At 36.7% G+C, this 21,113-nt stretch overlaps 2 protein-coding genes across 2 annotated transcripts; both read right to left on the minus strand.

The window, feature by feature from the left end:
• Positions 1-5,482: 5,482 nt before the first annotated feature.
• LOC134741187 (hypodermin-A-like) lies at positions 5,483-8,644 on the minus strand. The gene is made up of 3 exons (XM_063673962.1): positions 8,112-8,644; positions 7,511-7,647; positions 5,483-5,744 (listed from the first exon to the last, which is right to left on the minus strand). Exons 1-3 carry the CDS (start codon positions 8,583-8,585, stop codon positions 5,489-5,491), a joined length of 867 nt encoding a protein of 288 aa, XP_063530032.1. The 5' UTR covers positions 8,586-8,644; the 3' UTR covers positions 5,483-5,488.
• A 3,545-nt stretch (positions 8,645-12,189) lies between these two features.
• LOC134741188 (trypsin alpha-like) lies at positions 12,190-14,154 on the minus strand. Its single transcript, XM_063673963.1, has 3 exons — positions 13,743-14,154; positions 13,324-13,469; positions 12,190-12,436 (listed from the first exon to the last, which is right to left on the minus strand). Exons 1-3 carry the CDS (start codon positions 14,139-14,141, stop codon positions 12,190-12,192), a joined length of 792 nt encoding a protein of 263 aa, XP_063530033.1. The 5' UTR covers positions 14,142-14,154.
• Positions 14,155-21,113: the final 6,959 nt, after the last annotated feature.

A 21,113-nucleotide genomic window follows, 5' to 3' on the forward strand; every position in this document is an offset into this window, starting at 1 on the left:
TAAAAATCGCTTAAATCACTGCTGCTATTAGACTAATTGGTAGGTAGGATGTGTAGTCATTAGGAAGCTGCGGGCAATAATTACATATGAATGGAACGTAATTCAAAAAATTTTGATATAAAAGGTTTTTTATACGTGATTTATGGATGTACATTGACTGAGATTCTTCTTAAAGAATCTCAGTGAAAAAATCTTAAAATAAACGTTGCTCAAATATCTTCACAACCTTTTTAACTATTTACTCCTTTATTTGTCATTGCCAATACATATCCAATTAATATTAAATATTTATTTATTTTTAACTTGATGATTCTGATGATCTTCAGACAACGGTGAAACTCCCTTGTTGATTTTATCATCATCATCATCATCATCATCATGTCAGCCGATAGACGTCCACTGCTGGACATAGGCCTCCCCCAAGTACCTTGGGGGGGATTGCCGTAGTCGCCACGCTTGGCAGGCGGGTTGGCGACCGCAGTTTGATAGAGGTAGTTCTCGGAGGACGCTGCTGCCCATCCACCGGATTTTCCTTAAGTCGCCTCTTACGACACCCATGGAAAGAGAGGGGGGGGTGGTGCTATTCTTACCCGGCACCACACGGGCTTGTAGATTTTGTCAGGTTTAATTTAAAAATATTTTGAATACTACTAACTTAGGGATGACTCACGTTAGACCGGGCCGTATCCGGGCCGGACCTTCCGGCGCTTACTTTTCTATGACATGACAGGTGATCATGTGGTGCTTTCCATAGAAAACGAAGCGCCGGAAGCTCCGGCCCGGACACGGCCCGGTCTAACGTGTCATTCTTTACCCGGATGATCGCCGGAACAATATTTAAGTCTCAGAGCTGTGTCAACAATATACTTCCACATATTAGATCAAGAACAAAAGATAAGCCACATTGGGTTTCACGAAGGCATTCTTATAAAAACATACGCAAAATCAACACAATCTGTTCAACAACATTTTTTCAACAACACGTAAACAACATAAAAGTGAGATATTAATAATTTACTAACCTCTCCCAATACTCACCCATGCGTTAAATATTGGTCTACCAAAACCCCGTAATTATTCCAAACGGGCAAATAAACGGTCAAATATACCCATAATATATTTTCCATAATCCACGTTGAAGGAAGTTCAGTCTTGTTTGTTCGTAACGTAGATTGCTTTTTGTTTGTAGTGTATTGTCCAAAAATGGGTGCTGTTGAATGGACAATACATGGGCGCCGAGAACTGTTCGAATATTAAAAATCATTCGAGCATTATTGAATTGCTCTTTGCTATTAATTTAGGGTGTGGCGGCAGTGATGGCGGTGCGATAAGCGAATACACTGTCACAGAATAAGTAATAGTATTATCATACAGAACGGCCACGCACCGCCCCGCCCCGACTCGAATTAACTCGCCCCGCTACAGCAGATTGACGGCCGTTTGCCGGCCGCCCAGTACTGTTTTTAAGCAACTCACACTATGACGCATGCCGCGTGTACAGACGTGCCGTTCACACATAGAACGCAAGTGATTTTTGATGTATAGCGTATCCGCCCTGTGACACTGTTCCCACTTCGTAGGGTACTGTTTAATTCGCGTCAACCTAGGACCTAGGCTACACAATATTCTAATGTTATTTCATCATTAGTCTATAATATTTTTCACTGCCGAGCACGGGCAGGACATACGATCTTTCTAGGCAAAGGTGAAATCACGCCACTGCGACTCCGATCTAAAAATTAATTTTGTCTTCTAGCCGCCCAGAGGGCCTAAAAAAAGAGGTCAGGTACGTATGGAGAACAAGACATTGCCCAAAGCAGTTTTAGTCAGAACTCTCTTAAGAAAAGCGGGAGCAAGAGGGCCAGTACCTGCGACATAGCCTCTTAAACGCTCGCGATACCGACTGACAGCTTTCAAGGACATTGCGCGACAAAAATCGGAATGGCGTTATATGTAGTGTTCATGAGAAAATCGATCGATTAAAGCAGCAGCAGCTGGAAGACCTAGATGTAAGCGACATATCCGCAAGACGTGACTTAAGCCCTCGTATACCCTCAACTCGACTAGACTAGTCCACTGCGCAATGTGTGACCGCATTTTCAAACTAAGTTTGGTTTTGCGAGTGACATTGGTCAGACAAGAACTGTTGGTGGAGTCGCCATTGCCGGATCCGGCAAGGAAGATAATGATGATGCATAAGGAACCTGCCAGCGCCTCGGTCACCAGTGAAGTCTACCAGTTTTGTTTCAATAGCAATGAAAATCGTTTTGCTTTGGTTCAATTAATTTACAGTTTTATTATTAGATTTAGTTTTTAAGTTTTATAGATTAGTTATTTAATTCTGTTTTATTTATAGGTATATTAAGTATGTAAGTACCTACATAAATATTCTTTTATTTAGAAATGTAACATTTAGGTAATGAAAATATATTTCCAGAATATTGTACACCGTAAATACGGTAGACTGTGGAAAAGGACTTAAATTATCACCATTAACATCTTTTATATTTCTACCTGTGGTCTGACAATAAATGATATCATTTCATTTCATTTCATTTTACATACAGTCACATTCGTAACCGCTGGAACTGGGCCGCAACCCGCGCATGTTATTGTGAAGTACGTGGAGTGGTTCCGTTCAAAATGATAATGGTTTTTAACGGCATTGTAGATTTTTGCAAATTGTTATGTGGGCTGAAATCTCTCAATTATTTAACAGCTTATTTCACTATAAATTTATATTTGCCTGCATTACTTTATGTGTACAAATGTATAACCGTTTTTAGGGTTTCGTACCCAAAGTCCCAAAGGGTAAAAACGGAACCCTATTACTAAGACTCTGCTGTCCGTCCGTCCGTCCGTCTGTCTGTCTGTCTGTCCGTCTGTCACCAGGCTGTATCTCATGAACCGTGATAGCGAGACAGTTGAAATTTTCACAGATTATATTTCTGTTGCCGCTATAACAACAAATACTAAAAACAGAATAAAATAAATATTTAAATGGGGAGTGGGGCCTATACAACAAACGTGATTTTTTTGCCGTTTTTCGCGTCATGGAACCCTTCGTGCGCGACTTGCACTTGGCCGGTTTTTTTAAATGATATAGAATTTTCTTTTCGCTTCCCTGTAATGCAGACCCAACAGAATCAGAGCCCGATTCAGATATAACAACTTGTCACGGTTTTGATTTTTTTTATATTATAGAATAGAATAGAAATAATTTATTCGTTAGCACACACAAATAGAAAATTATACAAAACAGAGAAACATAAAAAAGAAAAAGTGCCACGAAATGGTCTCACCTCAGCATGTTGCTGGCGACTTCCAGCGCTGATCTTCCGGTGAGACCATCCGGTGAAACAATCACGACAGGTAACAAAAAAAACAACAAAATTAATATATAACATACAAAAGATAAAGACAGTGATAAGTTAAAAATAATACATATTACAATAAACGGTATACGACCTTGAATATCGCTCACGCTGATTGGTGCAGGCGAAATGAACTGAAAAGTTCGTATAAAAAACCAGTTCGAAACAAGTTGTTGTCTAAATCAGGCTCTTGAACCATTCCTGAGTACTCTTACAAATAAAAAGGAAAGTTACGTCAAAGTAGGCCTAATTTTTGATATTTTATTTAATCTTAATTATTTCAGTCACGTGGTTCGCGAGTCTCGGAAGAGAGTACCAGGCGGAGTTTATTATTATACCATGGACAAATTATAAGCAGACTTCCAGCTTAGCCGTAGAAGGTGATCGGTGTTAAGCCTTTGGCCGCTCTACTTTGGAAATAATGCAATTAAATATTTCCACTAGCTATATTTTCCAAGGCTTGAAGTTTGCAAAGGAATTCTTTGCAATAGTTTGTGAGCTCGTTAGCGTCCACCCTATTTATGCTTTAAATATAAGGATCAAAGTAATGGACTTAAAATCTAAAGGACTGCAATTAGTTAGAAAATGTAACGATAGGTGACAACGTAATTATTAGTTCACAACAAGGGGGCTAAGTTATTTATCTCCTCGTGAATGATTAAACAATTAAACCACGAGCCTAGCGTGTGGTTCAAAAAGGGAAATGAGCGTTGCGAGGGTTTAAGGCACGACGGTTAAACAAACTTTGCTATCGAGTGGCGCATTTTTTTTACCAGTTGGGCAACCGACCCTAAGACTATTTAAAATAACTTTCACATTTTGTTCTGTCAAAGTTATTTTGACTTGTTTATTTTTCACCAAGAATAAAGAATTCAGAGGTGATGACAGTTAAAAAAAACAGCTAGCTTAATATTAAATCTATATAATGTATTTCATACTTAATCAAATATAATTCGGCGATTGTATATCATTGTTATCCATATCTTGCCTTCTTATTTTCATTAATAGTCTTGTTACAGTTACAGTTATCCGGCAATTTCTTATTGTTTTTAAATTGACAGAACATACTTTTTGCAGTTTTCTGTATCCAGTCGAAGAAGTAAGTGGCGTTGACAGTAAAAAAAATAGCTAGCTTAAGATTAAATCTATATAATGTATTTCATACTTAATCAAATATAATTCGGCGATTGTATATCATTGTTATCCATATCTTGCCTTCTTATTTTCATTAATAGTCTTGTTACAGTTACAGTTATCCGGCAATTTCTTATTGTTTTTAAATTGACAGAACATACTTTTTGCAGTTTTCTGTATCCAGTCGAAGAAGTAAGTGGCGTTGACAGTAAAAAAAATAGCTAGCTTAAGATTAAATCTATATAATGTATTTCATACTTAATCAAATATAATTCGGCGATTGTATATCATTGTTATCCATATCTTGCCTTCTTATTTTCATTAATAGTCTTGTTACAGTTACAGTTATCCGGCAATTTCTTATTGTTTTTAAATTGACAGAACATACTTTTTGCAGTTTTCTGTATCCAGTCGTAGAAGTAAGTGGCGTTGACAGTAAAAAAAATAGCTAGCTTAAGATTAAATCTATATAATGTATTTCATACTTAATCAAATATAATTCGGCGATTGTATATCATTGTTATCCATATCTTGCCTTCTTATTTTCATTAATAGTCTTGTTACAGTTACAGTTATCCGGCAATTTCTTATTGTTTTTAAATTGACAGAACATACTTTTTGCAGTTTTCTGTATCCAGTCGTAGAAGTAAGTGGCGTTGACAGTAAAAAAAATAGCTAGCTTAAGATTAAATCTATATAATGTATTTCATACTTAATCAAATATAATTCGGCGATTGTATATCATTGTTATCCATATCTTGCCTTCTTATTTTCATTAATAGTCTTGTTACAGTTACAGTAATCCGGCAATTTCTTATTGTTTTTAAATTGACAGAACATACTTTTTGCAGTTTTCTGTATCCAGTCGTAGAAGTAAGTGGCGTTGACAGTAAAAAAATAGCTAGCTTAAGATTAAATCTATATACTCTATAATACTCTATATACTTAATGAAATATAATTCGGCGAGTGTATATCATTGTTATCCATATCTTGCCTTCTTATTTTCATTAATAGTCTTGTTGCAGTTACAATCACAGTTACAAATACAGTTATCCGGAAATTTCTCATTGTTTTTAAATTGACAGAACATACTTTTTGCAGTTTTCTTTATCCAGTCGTAGAAGTAAGTGGCGTTGGTGTAAATAAGAGTTGTATTGGAAAAGTTCCTTTTGAAAAAGGATGCGATACCAATCTGTACATGTTTGTTAATCACAAGCGCGCTGCCGGAGTCACCTCTGCAATGTAGAGAAAAAATCATTGATATATCTAAAGACGGGGCCTTACGGGCTCTAGTTCAGTGGTGTCACTCACGAATTTGAGCCAATGGTGCAGTCTAACGCAATTAGTTGCGACCAATCACGCTCGTGATACGAACTCATCAACCAATCGCGTTATGGCGTTAGAGTGCACGATTGTACTGGCCCCGTTGTACTGGCCCATTCTTATTGCCCGTAAGACACTTTTCGTCGGGTAGTCACACAAATCTCTGTTTTGACATTTTGCTGGGACGTCAGTTAGCCGCGACCACGACCAGTGGAAACGTCGGTAAATAAAGGTAACAAAATAAATTCGCGATAGACCCGATAAATGTGATTTAATAAGCATAGAGTGCTCATTCCATATATCAGTTTTCTTACCAAAACGCTTATTATTTTCGTAGTCGACATCTAGCTTCAAGTAGCGGATTTATCAGTACTGCTACTTGACAATAGATGTCGCGACGAACGAAAAGTCTAATGCTCAACAATTTTCAGCTCATATTATAATCGGATTAACCGGAACTCTATTTTCAACTCCTTCTGCTTGTAATAACAGTTGTAAATTGTTGATCAATACTCTTTTCGTCAGTCGCGACACTCGTGACATCTAGTGTCAATTAGCGGTACGAATGTCGACTACGAAAATAATAAGCGTTTTGGTAAGAAAACTGATGCATGGAGTGAGCGCTATGCTTAATACTTATTTCTTTTTAGTATCAGCCCTTTTCTAAAATGATGTAAGGCATTTTTTGGCATAATTGCGTAGGGGTTTTTTTTAAATTTAATAGTTAGATAAGATAAGATAATTATTTATTTGCTTAAACATGGTAATTTTAAGTTCACATAAGTTCACATAGTTATTCCTTAGAAGTTAAAAAAACAGCATGATGATAATGTCTCAGAGATTATTGTGTCGTAGGTGCCTACTTATATTCTACGTAAAATCTCATTTTTAACCACCGGCGCAAAAAGGGATGATACTTACCTATAATAAATTACACCGTTATATGTGTGTGTTTGTCTGCCTATGTGTCTGCCTGTGGCACCCGTGGTGGCACCGTATAGCTCTCAAACGGTTTAACCGATTTGGATGCGTTTTATTTATTTGAAAGCAAGAATTTTAGCGGCTGTTCTTAGACATGTTTTATCAAAATAATAATATATCTGTTTCAATGTGTTGGAGGTTTTTAACTTTTATGTTATGTATGGCGCCTACCCTTGAGGATGACTCCCATCCGGATTGTATTCACAGATGGTCCCGGGGGGTATTCCTGGCAGTTTCTATGTTATGTATTGGAGCCTACCATTGCGGATGACTCCCATCCGGATTGTATCCACAGATGGTCCCGGGGGGTATTTCTGGCAGTTTTTATGCTATGTATTGGAGCTTACCGTTGAGGATGACTCCCATCCGGATTGTATCCACAGATGGTCCCGGGGGGTATTTCTGGCAGTTTTTATGCTATGTATTGGAGCTTACCGTTGAGGATGACTCCCATCCGGATTGTATCCACAGATGGTCCCGGGGGGTATTCCTGGCAGTTTTTATGCTATGTATTGGAGCTTACCATTGCGGATGACTCCCATCCGGATTGTATCCACAGATGGTCCCGGGGGGTTTTCTGGCGTTTTTATGCTATGTATTGGAGCTTACCGTTGAGGATGACTCCCATCCGGATTGTATCCACAGATGGTCCCGGGGGGTATTCCTGGCAGTTTTTATGTTATGTATTGTAGCTTACCGTTGAGGATGACTCCCATCCGGATTGTATCCGCAGATGGTCCCGGGGGGTATTCCTGGCAGTATTTTTAAACACTCCTCATTGCTTATAATCTCTTGGCTGGTAAACTTTAGAAGATCTGTCTTTGTGTTCTGGTCCTGAAGTATGAAAGCAGCTTTTAAATCCTAACTTCGCTTATTTTAAACACAATTGTTGAAAGCCTGTTGAAGGCCTAATAATTACTGGTCTGTTACTGGCACATAGTCTATTCTGTATCCATTTTCAAAATTATTTTTATCGATTAATTAAAACTTCTAAGATCCGTGAGCTCTAGAAAAGGCACAATTAGTTTTTTTTTAACAATCTCAATCATGAAAATCCGTTACAGCTGTAACCATTTTAGCCATAAACATTGGAAACAAAAATGTTAGTTATTTGGAAGTACGAGTATCTTTTCTCTAACGAAAACTTATCGTCAAACGATCCGTGTGCCTAATATATGTATTTGTATATTCATATTAATTTAATTCATAAAGCCCTTTTACATGTCAGTAAAAAAATATGGATCAATCATTTTACACACACAAATTAAATATTAAAATTAATATGAATTGTGACTTACGTCTATCCATCCCCAACCCGCAATCTCAGCTATTTTGTATCCAGGCAACTGTTTTATTAAGCTAATCTTCTGCACACCTTTTCCAAACTTCAGGTTCTCTTCAAGTATCAACATAGCTATATCGTTGGTGAAATTCTTGTGGATGTACTGTTCATGAACTTGAAAACCGACAACTTTGTTTTCTTTTCCTTTATACTTTTTAACGCTTCCTGTATAAGCCCTTATGTAAAAATTATGTTTATCTGTACATGTATGGAGACAATGTGCAGCTGTCAAAAGTAACACTTGATTTACTATAGAAGCGCCACAATAAGTAGCACCAATTTTTTTACATTTTATATGAAGAAATGCCACATGTGGAAAATCTTCTATGATGGAATAATTGCCTCCTACTATGAAACCGTCCATGTGTAGTGAGGGTTTTGCTGTTGTTAATTTTAATAAACATAAAGATGTTATTATTCTGAGTAGCATTTGTAATTTTACTGTCAATTTAGTTATGTAATGCAGAGTATATGCGTCAATAAGAAATAATTGAATTCGCATACACGTGAAATCATAGTTTTACGACTTTGAGCTAGAAGTACTTTTAATTAGATTTGATTGGGGGTGTAATAGTTATTTGTGCAACAAGAGAGGAAAGTTGGTTTTTCTTGCAAGTGTTGATTTTGAGTCCCGAGAGCGAAAGTTTCTAGACCAAGATAAGTTTGCAACGATTTTGATAGCACACGCAGTGCAAGTGTTATTTTAAACGTCAAACTTCTATGAAATTATGACGTATAAATAACACTTGCACTGCGTGTGCTATCACAATCGTTGCAGACTTTTCTTGGTTTAACTCTAACAACTTTACGGTTTTGATCTTATTTTGATACGATCTTGAGGATCGCTCACGCTGATGGGTGCATGCAGCGAATTGAAGTAAAAGTTGTGCGTTGAATGCGTGCCCATCACCAAGACGATCGTCGAGGCCGTTTTAAACCAGTTCAAAACCGTAACAATTTATTAAATCCAAATCAGGCATCAGAAAAACAAAAGGAGGTAGTTGTCAATTCGATTGTATGTTATTGTGTGTTTGTCAAATAATTAAATAAAAGAGGACATCTTACACAGATCAACCCAGCCCCAAACTAAGCAAAGCTTGTACAACGGGTGCTAGGCGAAGACATACATACTTATATAGATAAATACACATATACATACAAAACACCCATGGCATTTTAATAACAAAACTTCCATGAGACTCAGACATAAAACATTTTAAAACTGGTCACTCACGTTTTATAAGTCGAAATTGTTCGACATGTTTCGCTTCGTAACGAGAAGTTTCAACAAATCTAGTTATTGTTGATTTCCTGGCTGTTTTATTAAATCTGTAGCTTTAATAAATTTAGCTACAAGTATTTGAGTTTCCTGTTTCCTATTCCAAACATGTACAAAAAATTCTACCACGTATATTAGTACAGCGGCCAGATGGCCTAAAACACGATTCGATGTGACTGTACAGTATACTACCGACAAGTGGTATCGTTGTGTTCGGTAGACTACTGAGTACGAAATATGAACTTGTCACTTTCTAAGAGTGTGGGGGGGATAACTGTGACGTCACAAAATCGGCAGTAGAGTCTACCGAACACAACGATACCACTTGTCGGTAGTATACTGTACAGTCACATCGAATGGTGTTTTAGGCCATCGGGCCGCTGCTGTACTAATGCTTTCCTTTCAATTTTTAAACGACACACCTTTTTAATTCCAAATTGTTCGACATGTTTCGCTTCATTTAACGAGGTTTCAATTAAGTCTGTAACTTCAATTAATTTAGCTTCATTAAGTATTTGAGTTTCTAATTCCCTATTGGAAATACTTACTTACTAAAAATTCTAACACGTATGCGCTCCGTTTCTTATGGATCGAATTCAAATCTAACACATGGGGTTTCAAGCGTACGTCGCTCAAATGTACAGGGTGATGTGATTCCGGCCAGGTCGCCGTGTGATTGGCCATTACCTCCATGCGAGCGCCACCTGGTTCCTACAATCTTCTTTATTTAAACCGACCGTATAGGTTTCTAGCTTTTATATATTTTTTATTTTTTCTGTACTTTCCAAGACACAGTTTAGTTCAAACCAAACATTATTTACATTTTGGTTGCATTTAGCTTCATGATCTGCTATACCTATAAATTATTCAATATTTAATTACCTACCAGACTACGCCAAATCAAAAAGAGGGTTATGATTTTAAGCGAAATCTTTTGGGTACGTATATATGTTCGTCTGTTTCCTCATAACTTCTAAAGTACGTACTTATTTCGATTTTCTAACGCAGTAATCGATGGCGATCCCGTTTAAGTTGTACGGAAGTCAAACTAAACTTTTTTGTAAATATTTTTATTTTGTAAATAAATTATAACTGAAATATATTGTCACCTGATCGCTGCGCATTCTGCACCGTCAATCATAAAAACGGTAAGGGGTATAAACAAATGTATGGTATATAACTTGTCACAAATTTTATGCTATACATTTTTACCTCGATGTATATACTATTTGATGTAAATTTTACTGTTACTTTGACCTTGAATAACATCCGACGCGCAGCGAGATTTTCTGACTTTTAAGTCAACCTTCAGAGTGCCATAATAAAGCTGCTTACGAGTTTCTAGCTTATTATCTCTCATTCCGAGGTTGAACCCTTTTTTGGCTTAATTTGCCTGGGTAAATCTTACCTATCACATTAATAACGGTTCAAACCTTTAAGAAAGCAATTTTTTGATATAATTTACTGATGCATCCGTCAAATTTCACTGACTTTGGCGTCCTCATACGCCCGATGGATAGGGCGCGCAGCGTGTGCTCCAAAGCCGCGCACCGTTAGTGCCCTCAAACAAAATTATGTACCTAAAGTGACATCAAATACTTAGCGCCACTTGCACCATCCCACTAACCCGGGGTTAAGCGGTTAACCCTTCAAATGCCTTGTCCCGTATACGTCACAGACAATTTGAATTTTAATTTACAAAATCAAGGTTATTAATTCGGTAGCAAATTTTTGACACGGGCGTTCGAGGGGTTAAACCGTAAACCCAGTGTCAAATTGTACTGGTAACCATGGTAACTCCAGGTTTATCCACCGGTTAACCCTGGGTTAGTGGAATGGTGCAAGTGGCGCTTAATCACAATATACCCCAAAATGATTTAAAAAATAAGATCAAAAACTGCTGAAAAATTGCGCTCTAAAAAGTATGAAAGAAGAAAAAAATCTCATCTATGATTGTCATATAGAAAATATTATTTATTTATTATATTTTAGAAAGGAAATAAATCGTAACATTTAGTAAATTTTATACATATTAATAGAGATATTCAGGTGATAGCCACTTCAAAGCTTATGACCGAGTTTGTTTGTGCTGCTAAGTGGGCAAGTGGTATGCGGCGGTAAATTATGTCACATTGTATTTATTTATTTATAAGATGATAATTGATAAATATAGAATATTTTCGAAATGACAATCCTAGATGTTTTTTCTTGTGTTTTAGAGCGCCATTTTTGTTCGTCTCTTGGTCAGGAATTTGACCATTTATTTTTTATATACGAGTATGTAAGTGGTCATTAGGGACATGAGATGAATTATTTATTTTGCTAGATCATTATGATAGTACAATTTTTCATGTCAGTAGAGCATGTTCTACCACACTTATGGTATGCAAAACTTACACTAAGTAACACATTTAGCCTAAGTTTACGATAACATAAAAATTTTATAACTAATAATTCAATAATTCTGAAGCTAAGGTAATTATTATTATACAAATGTAAATAAAATTACAATTATATACACATTATGAGTCATACAATTTCTCGAAATATTCCTGCAAGGATTAAAAAGGTCTATTTAATAAATACCTTTTAGCCTTTTTGGGAATCCATTATTGCATTATTTTATGTTATATTACCTACTTAAAAAATTATAATTCTGCATTATTTCACGTTGACTAATGTTGACTAACAACATTTTATTCCATAGATTTCGCTACTACTCCGAAATACTTCGCAGGGTATGATCAGCGTATTTTCAAATAAAACCCTTAGCGTGATCACAATGTTCGTCTGACCAAGGAGAGGTAAGAGCAAAATTCTGCATATTATGTGTCGTATTCGCGTATTTGCAATACAATTCCTTTGCATTTTCTACTATCCAGTCGTAGAAATATGGGACGTGGGTATATGCGATGGTGTGATTTGTAAATCTTCTTCTTTTGAAGGACACGATTCCGATCTGAATGTTATTGTTGATCACAAGCGGGCTGCCGGAGTCTCCTCTGAAAACAAGTATCAAAAAACTTGTTAACATAGTCAGTGAAATTGTTACTTTACCCGAAAAAAAACCGAAACACCAAATTTATATGTTAGAATAGAATAGAATAGAATAATATTTATTCAGGCAACACATCATTATTACATTACAAAGAGTTAACGTTAACGAGTAGGTACGTGGTTCGCATGGATAGAATTTGGGAATGCAAATATATATTTAAACTATGGTACGATTTTATACTTTTTTTTAATACTACGTCGGTGGCAAAAAAGCATACGGCCCGCCTGATGTTTAGCAGTCTCCGTAGCCTATGTACGCCTGCAACTCCAGAGGAGTTACATGCGCGTTGCCGACCCTAACACTCCTCTCCCTCGAGCTCTGGCAACCTTACTCACCGGCAGGAACACAACACTATTAGTAGGGTCTAGTGTCATTTGGCTGCGGTTTTCTGTAAGGTGGAGGTACCTCCCCAGTTGGGCTCTGCTCTAGATCTGGAATGACATCCGCTGTCCTGTGCCCTACTACACAAAGCGAGATGTCATTCACAGTGCCCATACCTCTCTTTTGGACGTAGTTTAAGGACATACCCGGGTCCACTATGCTACTCTTTTTGACTTCTTTGACAATGCAATAGAACTATAGATAGCTTTATATTATACTAGCGACCCGCCCCGGCTTCGCACGGGAGTTCAGCCAATTTACACAAAACCTTAACAAATTATACACCTAAACCTTCCTCTTGAATCTCTCTATCTATTAAAAACCGCATCAAAATCCGTTGCGTAGTTTTAAAGATCTAAGTATACATAGGGACAAACAGCGGAAAGCGACTTTGTTTTATACTATGTAGTGATTTTTTGATTCTTTGTAACCTGTAGGTACAAAACTTACTTCTCAGGATAGCCGTCACCTTCTGTGTCTGTTCCGCAAATCATTCCCATAGGTATTTCTGTATTACCCAGATGGCTAGCACATGTTTCTCGATCTAATACTAGCTGAGGAGTATGTTTTAGGACATCACCTCGGGTACCTTGGGACTAAAAAATAAAAACCAGCCATTTATCAAATGAATGTTATTTTGCAGCCTCTTAATATTTAACCGTATTATCTTATCAAAATTGTGAAACAAATTATAAATTCCAAATCATTTACATAAATACGTATAATCTCAACTCAACGTCAATTTAGGGTTAAAAGTAAACCAATAATTTGTGGCGTCTCACAAGGAAGTGATTAAGGGCCATTCATTTATATGATTTAATCAGATAGCAGAAATGGAAGAACATTTAAAACAAAACAGTTGAACTTACATCTGTCCAGCCCCATCCAGCTACAACGGCCAATGTATTGTTAGGTGGATATTTCATCAAAATAATTCTTTTCACCGACCTCACAAAAATTAGTTCTGTTTCCAACCTCAAAAGAGCGATGTCATTGTTGTGACTGTTTGGATGATAATCCTCATGTCTTTTGTAACTGATGACTTTATTTTCAAAGCCTGAATATTTACGAATGGAACCAGAATAAGCATTGATTGTAAACGGATCACAATTCTTAAAGCAATGCGCTGCGGTTAATAGTATTACTTGATTCAGTATAGATGCTCCACAGCTTGAATTTCGGTACAAGTTACAACTTTTACTGATATATACCACAAAAGGAAAACTTTCTATTTTAGACAAAAAACCCCCAACAATGTGCCCTGTCATAACATTTTCTTTACGTGCATTTATTAAGTGAAACATACATGTGAGTATAATAATAAACGCGGTTTTAACAGTCATTTCTGTACACTTTGGATGTGAGGTAGTCTTTACGCTCCACAATAATTACTGAACGAAAACGTGGCGATAAGACGTCAATTTAATTGCAGTAAAAGGCCTTGATATCCAACGTCATGAGTTACTTACAGCTGCCGCAATTGATTACGTAAATGTTGGAACAACAATGCACAAAATCAAGTTACAGGTCGTTAAGGTTTAAAACCTACACATTATCATTGATTTCTACTGGACTTTGGGGACATGACAAGCTAGTAAACAGATTTACGACTTTAAGCGGTAATGTAATGCTTATATAATCTGACTTGAGTTTATGCACAGAGCGAGTGCACGCAAGCGAGTGCCATTTATAGGTAAAATCCGTCACATGCGGCCGCGTCAGTCAGAGTTGCTCATACCAAAGAGAATATATAGGATAGGGTACTGTCATAGTAAATTTTGTAGTCACAGTTTTACTGCCATCTATCGACACACGATTAAAACTAAAAATGAAAATATCACAAAATGTATAAATAAATGTTTTTTTATTTAATATTGTCTTCGGTTACCGCGATAGTTACTCATGAAATAAAACTATGAAAACGGATTACGGTTTTTTTATTTATTATTTTATTTATTTGGAGATCCAACAGCTGTGACATTAACATAAAAATTATAGTAGATACAGGAAGCCAATTATAGGAACTCACATTTATTTTATTTTATATGATTTTGACTCATGTTCTTTGACTGATATGTGTTAAAATTGTTAATAAACTAAACGAGAATACGCCAAAGGTTGGTATTGGCGGTAGCGCCATCTATGCGAGAATCAAATTTTCTTGATATCTTAAGCAAGTTTTTTCCTTAGACTTTATTCATCTTATTGTTGGAGTGTTATTATCGCCGTCGCTGTATCTGTCAATTTCTTTGATAAAGTGAGTGACTGGCCGCCACATTACTGTAATACTTTTACTACGAAGGTAAGTCATCAAATTAAGTACACCTTACAGGTACAGATCAAACATACAGTTGCTATCAGATATATCGGAGTCAAATATTTGAACACGCCTCTATTGTGAACGCGTTTGAGTGCTTGTTCAGATATTTTTGAGCACCTCGCCCGCTCCAATATATCTGATGGCTGTACATTTCGTAAACTTGTAAAATGGCGATGGCGCTAAGATCGCGTAGCTAGGAAATTTGATTAATAAAACACTATCTCCCTCTCAGCCGGTAGTACTTAATTAGAATGAGATGCTAAGTTTGTTCATTAACTATAACAAGATTGCCCCTTTGAAGGCGGGAAATATAATAAATGGACAAAAAGACTAAGTTTAGTTCGACGATAGTGTTATGAGTATGAAACTAAAAATTAATGTAGTAAGTAATGCGTGATAGCGATAATAATTCAAATTTCATATATCATTCCCTACTAATATAAATGCGAAAGTAACTCTGTCTGTCTGTATGTCTGTTACCGCTTCACGCTTGAACAGCTGAACAGAAATAGATGAAATTTGGTAGATATTATGGGGCCCGGAGAAGAACATAGGATTGGTTTTATCAATCATCATCATTCCACGCAGACAAAGTCGCGGGCATGAGCTAGTTAATTTAAAAAAATGTATCTAAAATAAAATTCTATTATACTAAACGACCGGTCTGGTCTTGTGGGTGCCTGTAAAGCCTATGTTTCTGGGTTCAAATCCCGGTAAGGGCATTTATTTGCGTGATGAGCACAGATATTTTGTTCCTGAGTCATGGGCGTTTTCTATGTATTTAAGTATTTATATTGTCTGAGTATCCATAACACAAGCCTCCTTGGGCTTACCGTGGGACTTAGTCAATCTGTGTAAGAATGTCCTATAATATTTATTTATTTATCTATTTATAAGCGATATCAATGCGAAAGGAGGTTCTACACAAATTAAACTAATTTGAATAAAAAATACATCAAACAAAGGACTTCATGTATGAAATTACAATTTAAAATATCATCTACTCTTACTGAGTGGAAACAGTTGCATAGATATTGGACATTATTCGAGGTATTTTAAAATAAATTGTAAAAAATGTAGAAAATTGCATTCGGTGTGCTGAAATGAATGCGATTGGTAGAAGCGAGGTTGAAGTTGATTTAAATGAAAATAAAACTACTCGGAGGCCGATTCTGTAAAGGTCGTATATGTAGGTAGGCAAGTTAAAAAATATCAAAACTATAATAAATCGTTAAACTAGAATCGGTATCTCGGCCATCGCATAGCAATATAATCACACATTAAACCAGGTAATTAATCTAGTATTTCAGTATGTGTACCTAAAGTACGAAATGTGTAGATATTTACGTATTCGTATTGACTTTTATAATAGGACGTAAACGGCTCTCTTCTCAACGATCTCGAAACACGAAAACCGCCGTCGCATCGCTCGCTCCGAAGCTTAAACTCAAAAACCCAAAATCAAAGCCATACCAAGTGTCCATCACAAATAGAAGATCGTCTGTCTACGCCAGCCTATGAGGTTGCTACATTCATCATCGAAGGAACCAAGATCAGGGGCCCCTGGAGAAAGTCTACCACGTCATCAGGTTAGTCCCAAATTACGGTCTATGCTAGGCTATAAACTACATTTCCCCAACATACTTGTGTAGTCAGCCTGCAGCCAGGAGGAGATGGCGGGACACGCTGGACGCATTTCTCAGTTACTGGACAGATACTGCACTTAATCGGGAAGACTGGTATAGGGAGGAGGCCTTTGCCTAGCAGTGGGAGACTTTAAAGGCTTTAAAAATATTTATTTACGACTATTTAGGTCCTAAGTAGTTAGACTTTTCTGGTCCAAAAAGGTAATCCGGTGATATAATTGGCGGGATCAGGTTTGGCCGATATTTGGCAGACACTTTAATATTTTAAACACAACTATATTATATAATTTTAGACACTATAATATTATAAGCACTATATTTTAAAGTAATGATATTGCTGCTATGCTATTGAGTGTTGTGACTGGAATAGAATTAAGAATTAGATATGAAAATATATTGGATGTAAACAAACGAAAAATATTGAATGAATGGAACTTAGTAAGTATATAGGGTGTAACTCAGTAACTAAATAATTTTAACAAAAAATATTTTTTCTTATACATCTGTGCCTTTAACAGTTTATTGACAAGTTTTTAGAGATAATAAAATATGAAATTGATGCACCAAGGCGGTTTGTTTACAGAGAACCTACCGAAAAACGCGAATCCGAAATTTCGCTATCTGCCTCTTTATCGTTCGAATCTGCAAGAGTGACAGAGATGTTAGTTGTTTTGAGATAGACCCTCAGACCCTACTTATAGTCTAATATCGTCTTTTTTACAATTTTCTAGTCACATCTTAGTTTAAACGTACGATATCATTGGACGCGCTACTAAATAACTTTATTATAGTTTGTCAAAGGACTGTCTCATTTCAAACAGACAGAGAGAATCATACTATCTTTGTCTTACACTAGTACTAGCACCCAAAAGGAAAGGATGAGTATAAATTTTTTTGTTCTTATTTACTGACAATTTGGTTTGACCAACTATAATTAGCCCTTGCCTGTAAAAACTGCAAAAAAAACGCCTGTCGAATGAGACAGACGACTAGAGCCAACGAGTATGTAATAATATATATTTTTACGTTTTTTTTTCGAATTTTGTCCCCAACTCTATTTAAATAAATTTAAAAGTCAAAGTTCTTTTGGCAAAAAGTTAATTTCAAGAATCTCGTAGGTGCTATAAAATATCACTGCTATGTTTCTAATTTAAGCAAAATGGCCAATTCAAATGTACGCTGACATCAGAATAATATTTGAATCATGTTGTTTAGGTATCGTGTGAATACATACATACATACATACATACATACATACATACATACATACATACATACATACATACGAGCGAAATGCACGATAACTGAATGACATGGTTAGATGTCATTTTGATATCAGTGTACCCAATGTGTAGCCAACATTGGGTACACTGATAATTCATGAATTTAATTCATATTTCATCAATTGGCCAATTCGAACGTACACTGATATAACAATGACATCTAACTGATGTCATTCAGTTATCGTGCATTTCGCTCGTATGTATGTATGTATGTATGTATGTATTTACACGATACCTTAACAACATGATTCAAATATCATTGTGATGTCAGCGTACATTTGAATTGGCCTGATAGTTTGGCAACCTGGCAAGCCACTTTAGAAAAAAGTAGGATTGATCTTGAATACAAATTTTGAATAATGTGTCTTTTTGTACTGAAAAGCGGTTCCCGGAACTATAAGTGGCACGTGGCACGGCGCGGCGTGGTGGGCCCACGGCTTTCGCTTTCGCAACGAGATCGCCCACGTAGGACACTTCTATAGGTATCAAAGGATTGATTCACCCCGCGTCGCATCGCTTCGCTTCGCGTTCGCGTGTTGTTCGCCTACGTAGTAAGCTGCGTTAGAGTTAAGTAGGTACGGTTAAAAAAATAAGACACTCCCATGTAGCACTTTCCGTAGCCATTAAGCAAAGTAATACGTTCTCATAGCTCACAGAAAAGTGCTTCTAATATGTACCTACTTATTCTTTGTACACGTATTTTTATATTAAGAACACATCCCTCACCTGTCCTATACTTGCCGAGTTGCCGCAAAAGTAAGTGGCGAGTCAGGTCATAATGCCATCTCTTTCTCTCTTGGTTGGTCTTAACAAGGGTAAAGAAGATAGAATTATGATCTCAGTCGCCAGTTGGTATTGCCAAGTATGCATGATTCTGAATTTATCAATATTTAGTACTAAATAATATCATAACAACCTCAACAGGCACGTCTGCCTTTTTTAGCGTTGCGTGAAACTCGAAACAAGAAATATGAAACAAGTTGGGGCATAAATCTAAGTTTGTGAGAGTTGCCAGCTCTCAGAGCCGCATGCAATGCGCACTTTTACGTTATTAATAACACGTTTTGAACGTGACAAAATGGAATCACTCACGTTGGTTGGATTAATCATTTTTGAAGTTTTCGTTTATAAAAATTTTCATGGTTTTTGTGCTATCGGTTCTGTTGCAATGGGCTTTTATATTCAAGTTTTTAGCTTCATATCAGTTGAAATACGTGTTTTTCAATTGATTATTTTTGTGACTATTATGGATTAAAATAAATAATTAACGTGGCTGACGTAAGTATTTATTTTAAACCATTATAATATGACATAATCAATATAATCCGGCTGAAACACGATTAAGCCTTTATACATTTAAGAACCAACCAACCAGAATATTTTCATACAATCATGTATTCTCAACGATTTACCGGGGGCCCTCGATGAGGCCGATGTGTTTATGTATGCTGACGATGTGACCGTAGTGATCACAGCTCCGAACGAACAATTACTCGAAGAGGCTTTAAATGACACCGTTGATCGATTGCATATTTGGTTTGCGCAAAACGGTCTAGCGCTTAACACCGAAAAAACCTGCTTCCTACGAGTCAGTCTAAATGGCCACCCTAACACCAACCTTAAGATCCACGCGGGGGGCACTCGCAAAAATTGAACAAGTTGTGACCACCAAACTCCTCGGCTTTGTGCTGGACAACTCGTTATCTTGGCGGGAACACATCGACGGTGTATGTGCACGACTAGGTCGAGCATGCTACGCACTGCGACGCCTTGCATCGACGGCCAGCAGAAACACAGTGAGATCATGTTATTTTGCCACCATTCATTCGATACTATCATACGGCACTGAGCTGTGGGGCCGAGCATCAGATTTAGACCGTGCCTTTCGAATGCAGAAGCGCGCAGTGCGAGGCATGCTGGGTATCCGCAGTGACGAATCAGTCCGCGACCACTTCAAAAACCTACGCATTCTAACACTACCAAGCTTAGTAATCCTCCAAATTGCAACCTTTACCCACACAAATATAAATAAATTTAAACGCAAAGGCATAGTAACCTCACATAACTTACGAAGCAACGCACATCGAGACCGTCTAGTCGCACCGCTTCACAAACTCACAAGGTCAGAGCAGTCTGTGTACGTCATAGGCCCAGCGATATACAACCGCCTCCCAGATAATATAAGAGATGCACCATCTCACCAATCCTTTAAAAGTAATTTGGAATCGTGGCTACTCACAAAAACCTTTTATACTCTTAATGAAATGATGGAATTGCCACTGACTATGTAATAATTTTATTTTATTTTTTACTCAGAAAAACTGACATTACTATGCTGTGTATATTTCGTACTTATGTACCTACTCTGTAATGTGGAATTTGTATGTTTATTGTACAAAACTGTATTTGACGTGTATCAGTATGCTACCAATAAAGATTATCTTATCTTATCTTATAATATATATACACATTTTTTTGTTTTTTATGCAAACACTGAGAATAATAAGTATAACTCGCCTTTAAAATTTTCATTGTTGCCAAAAATAGCATAAATTGAACTAACAAAAGCTTGTCTTTCACAATGCGAAGAAAACTGCACCATCAAATGTAACATTGTATTTTTCCCGATCGCTCTATTACTTTGTTAAGGGCATTCAAAGGTCGGACGTGTCGGAACCTTATTACTGGCCGTGGAATGACTTCGGAACTGGACTTCTCCGACGGACTGCAATTTCAAACAAAGTTCGAAAATGGAACGTTACGAGATTCTTAATTGAAATAGTTGAGTCTTTCGAACGCTAAAAAAACTTTAAATTTTCAAATCTGGAACGTAAATTAACTACGCTCTGAAAATATTGGATTTATAGAGCTGTGAGAGTAATAAGAAAATTATGTTTTTTACTGCAATAACGAATATTTAGGTCACTACTATTTAAATTTCAAATATTTTAATTCGACGGTTGACACTATTCGGGAATTTTAAATGTGACG

Source organism: Cydia strobilella, chromosome 4 (assembly GCF_947568885.1).
Source record: "Cydia strobilella chromosome 4, ilCydStro3.1, whole genome shotgun sequence".
NCBI lineage: Eukaryota > Metazoa > Arthropoda > Insecta > Lepidoptera > Tortricidae > Cydia > Cydia strobilella.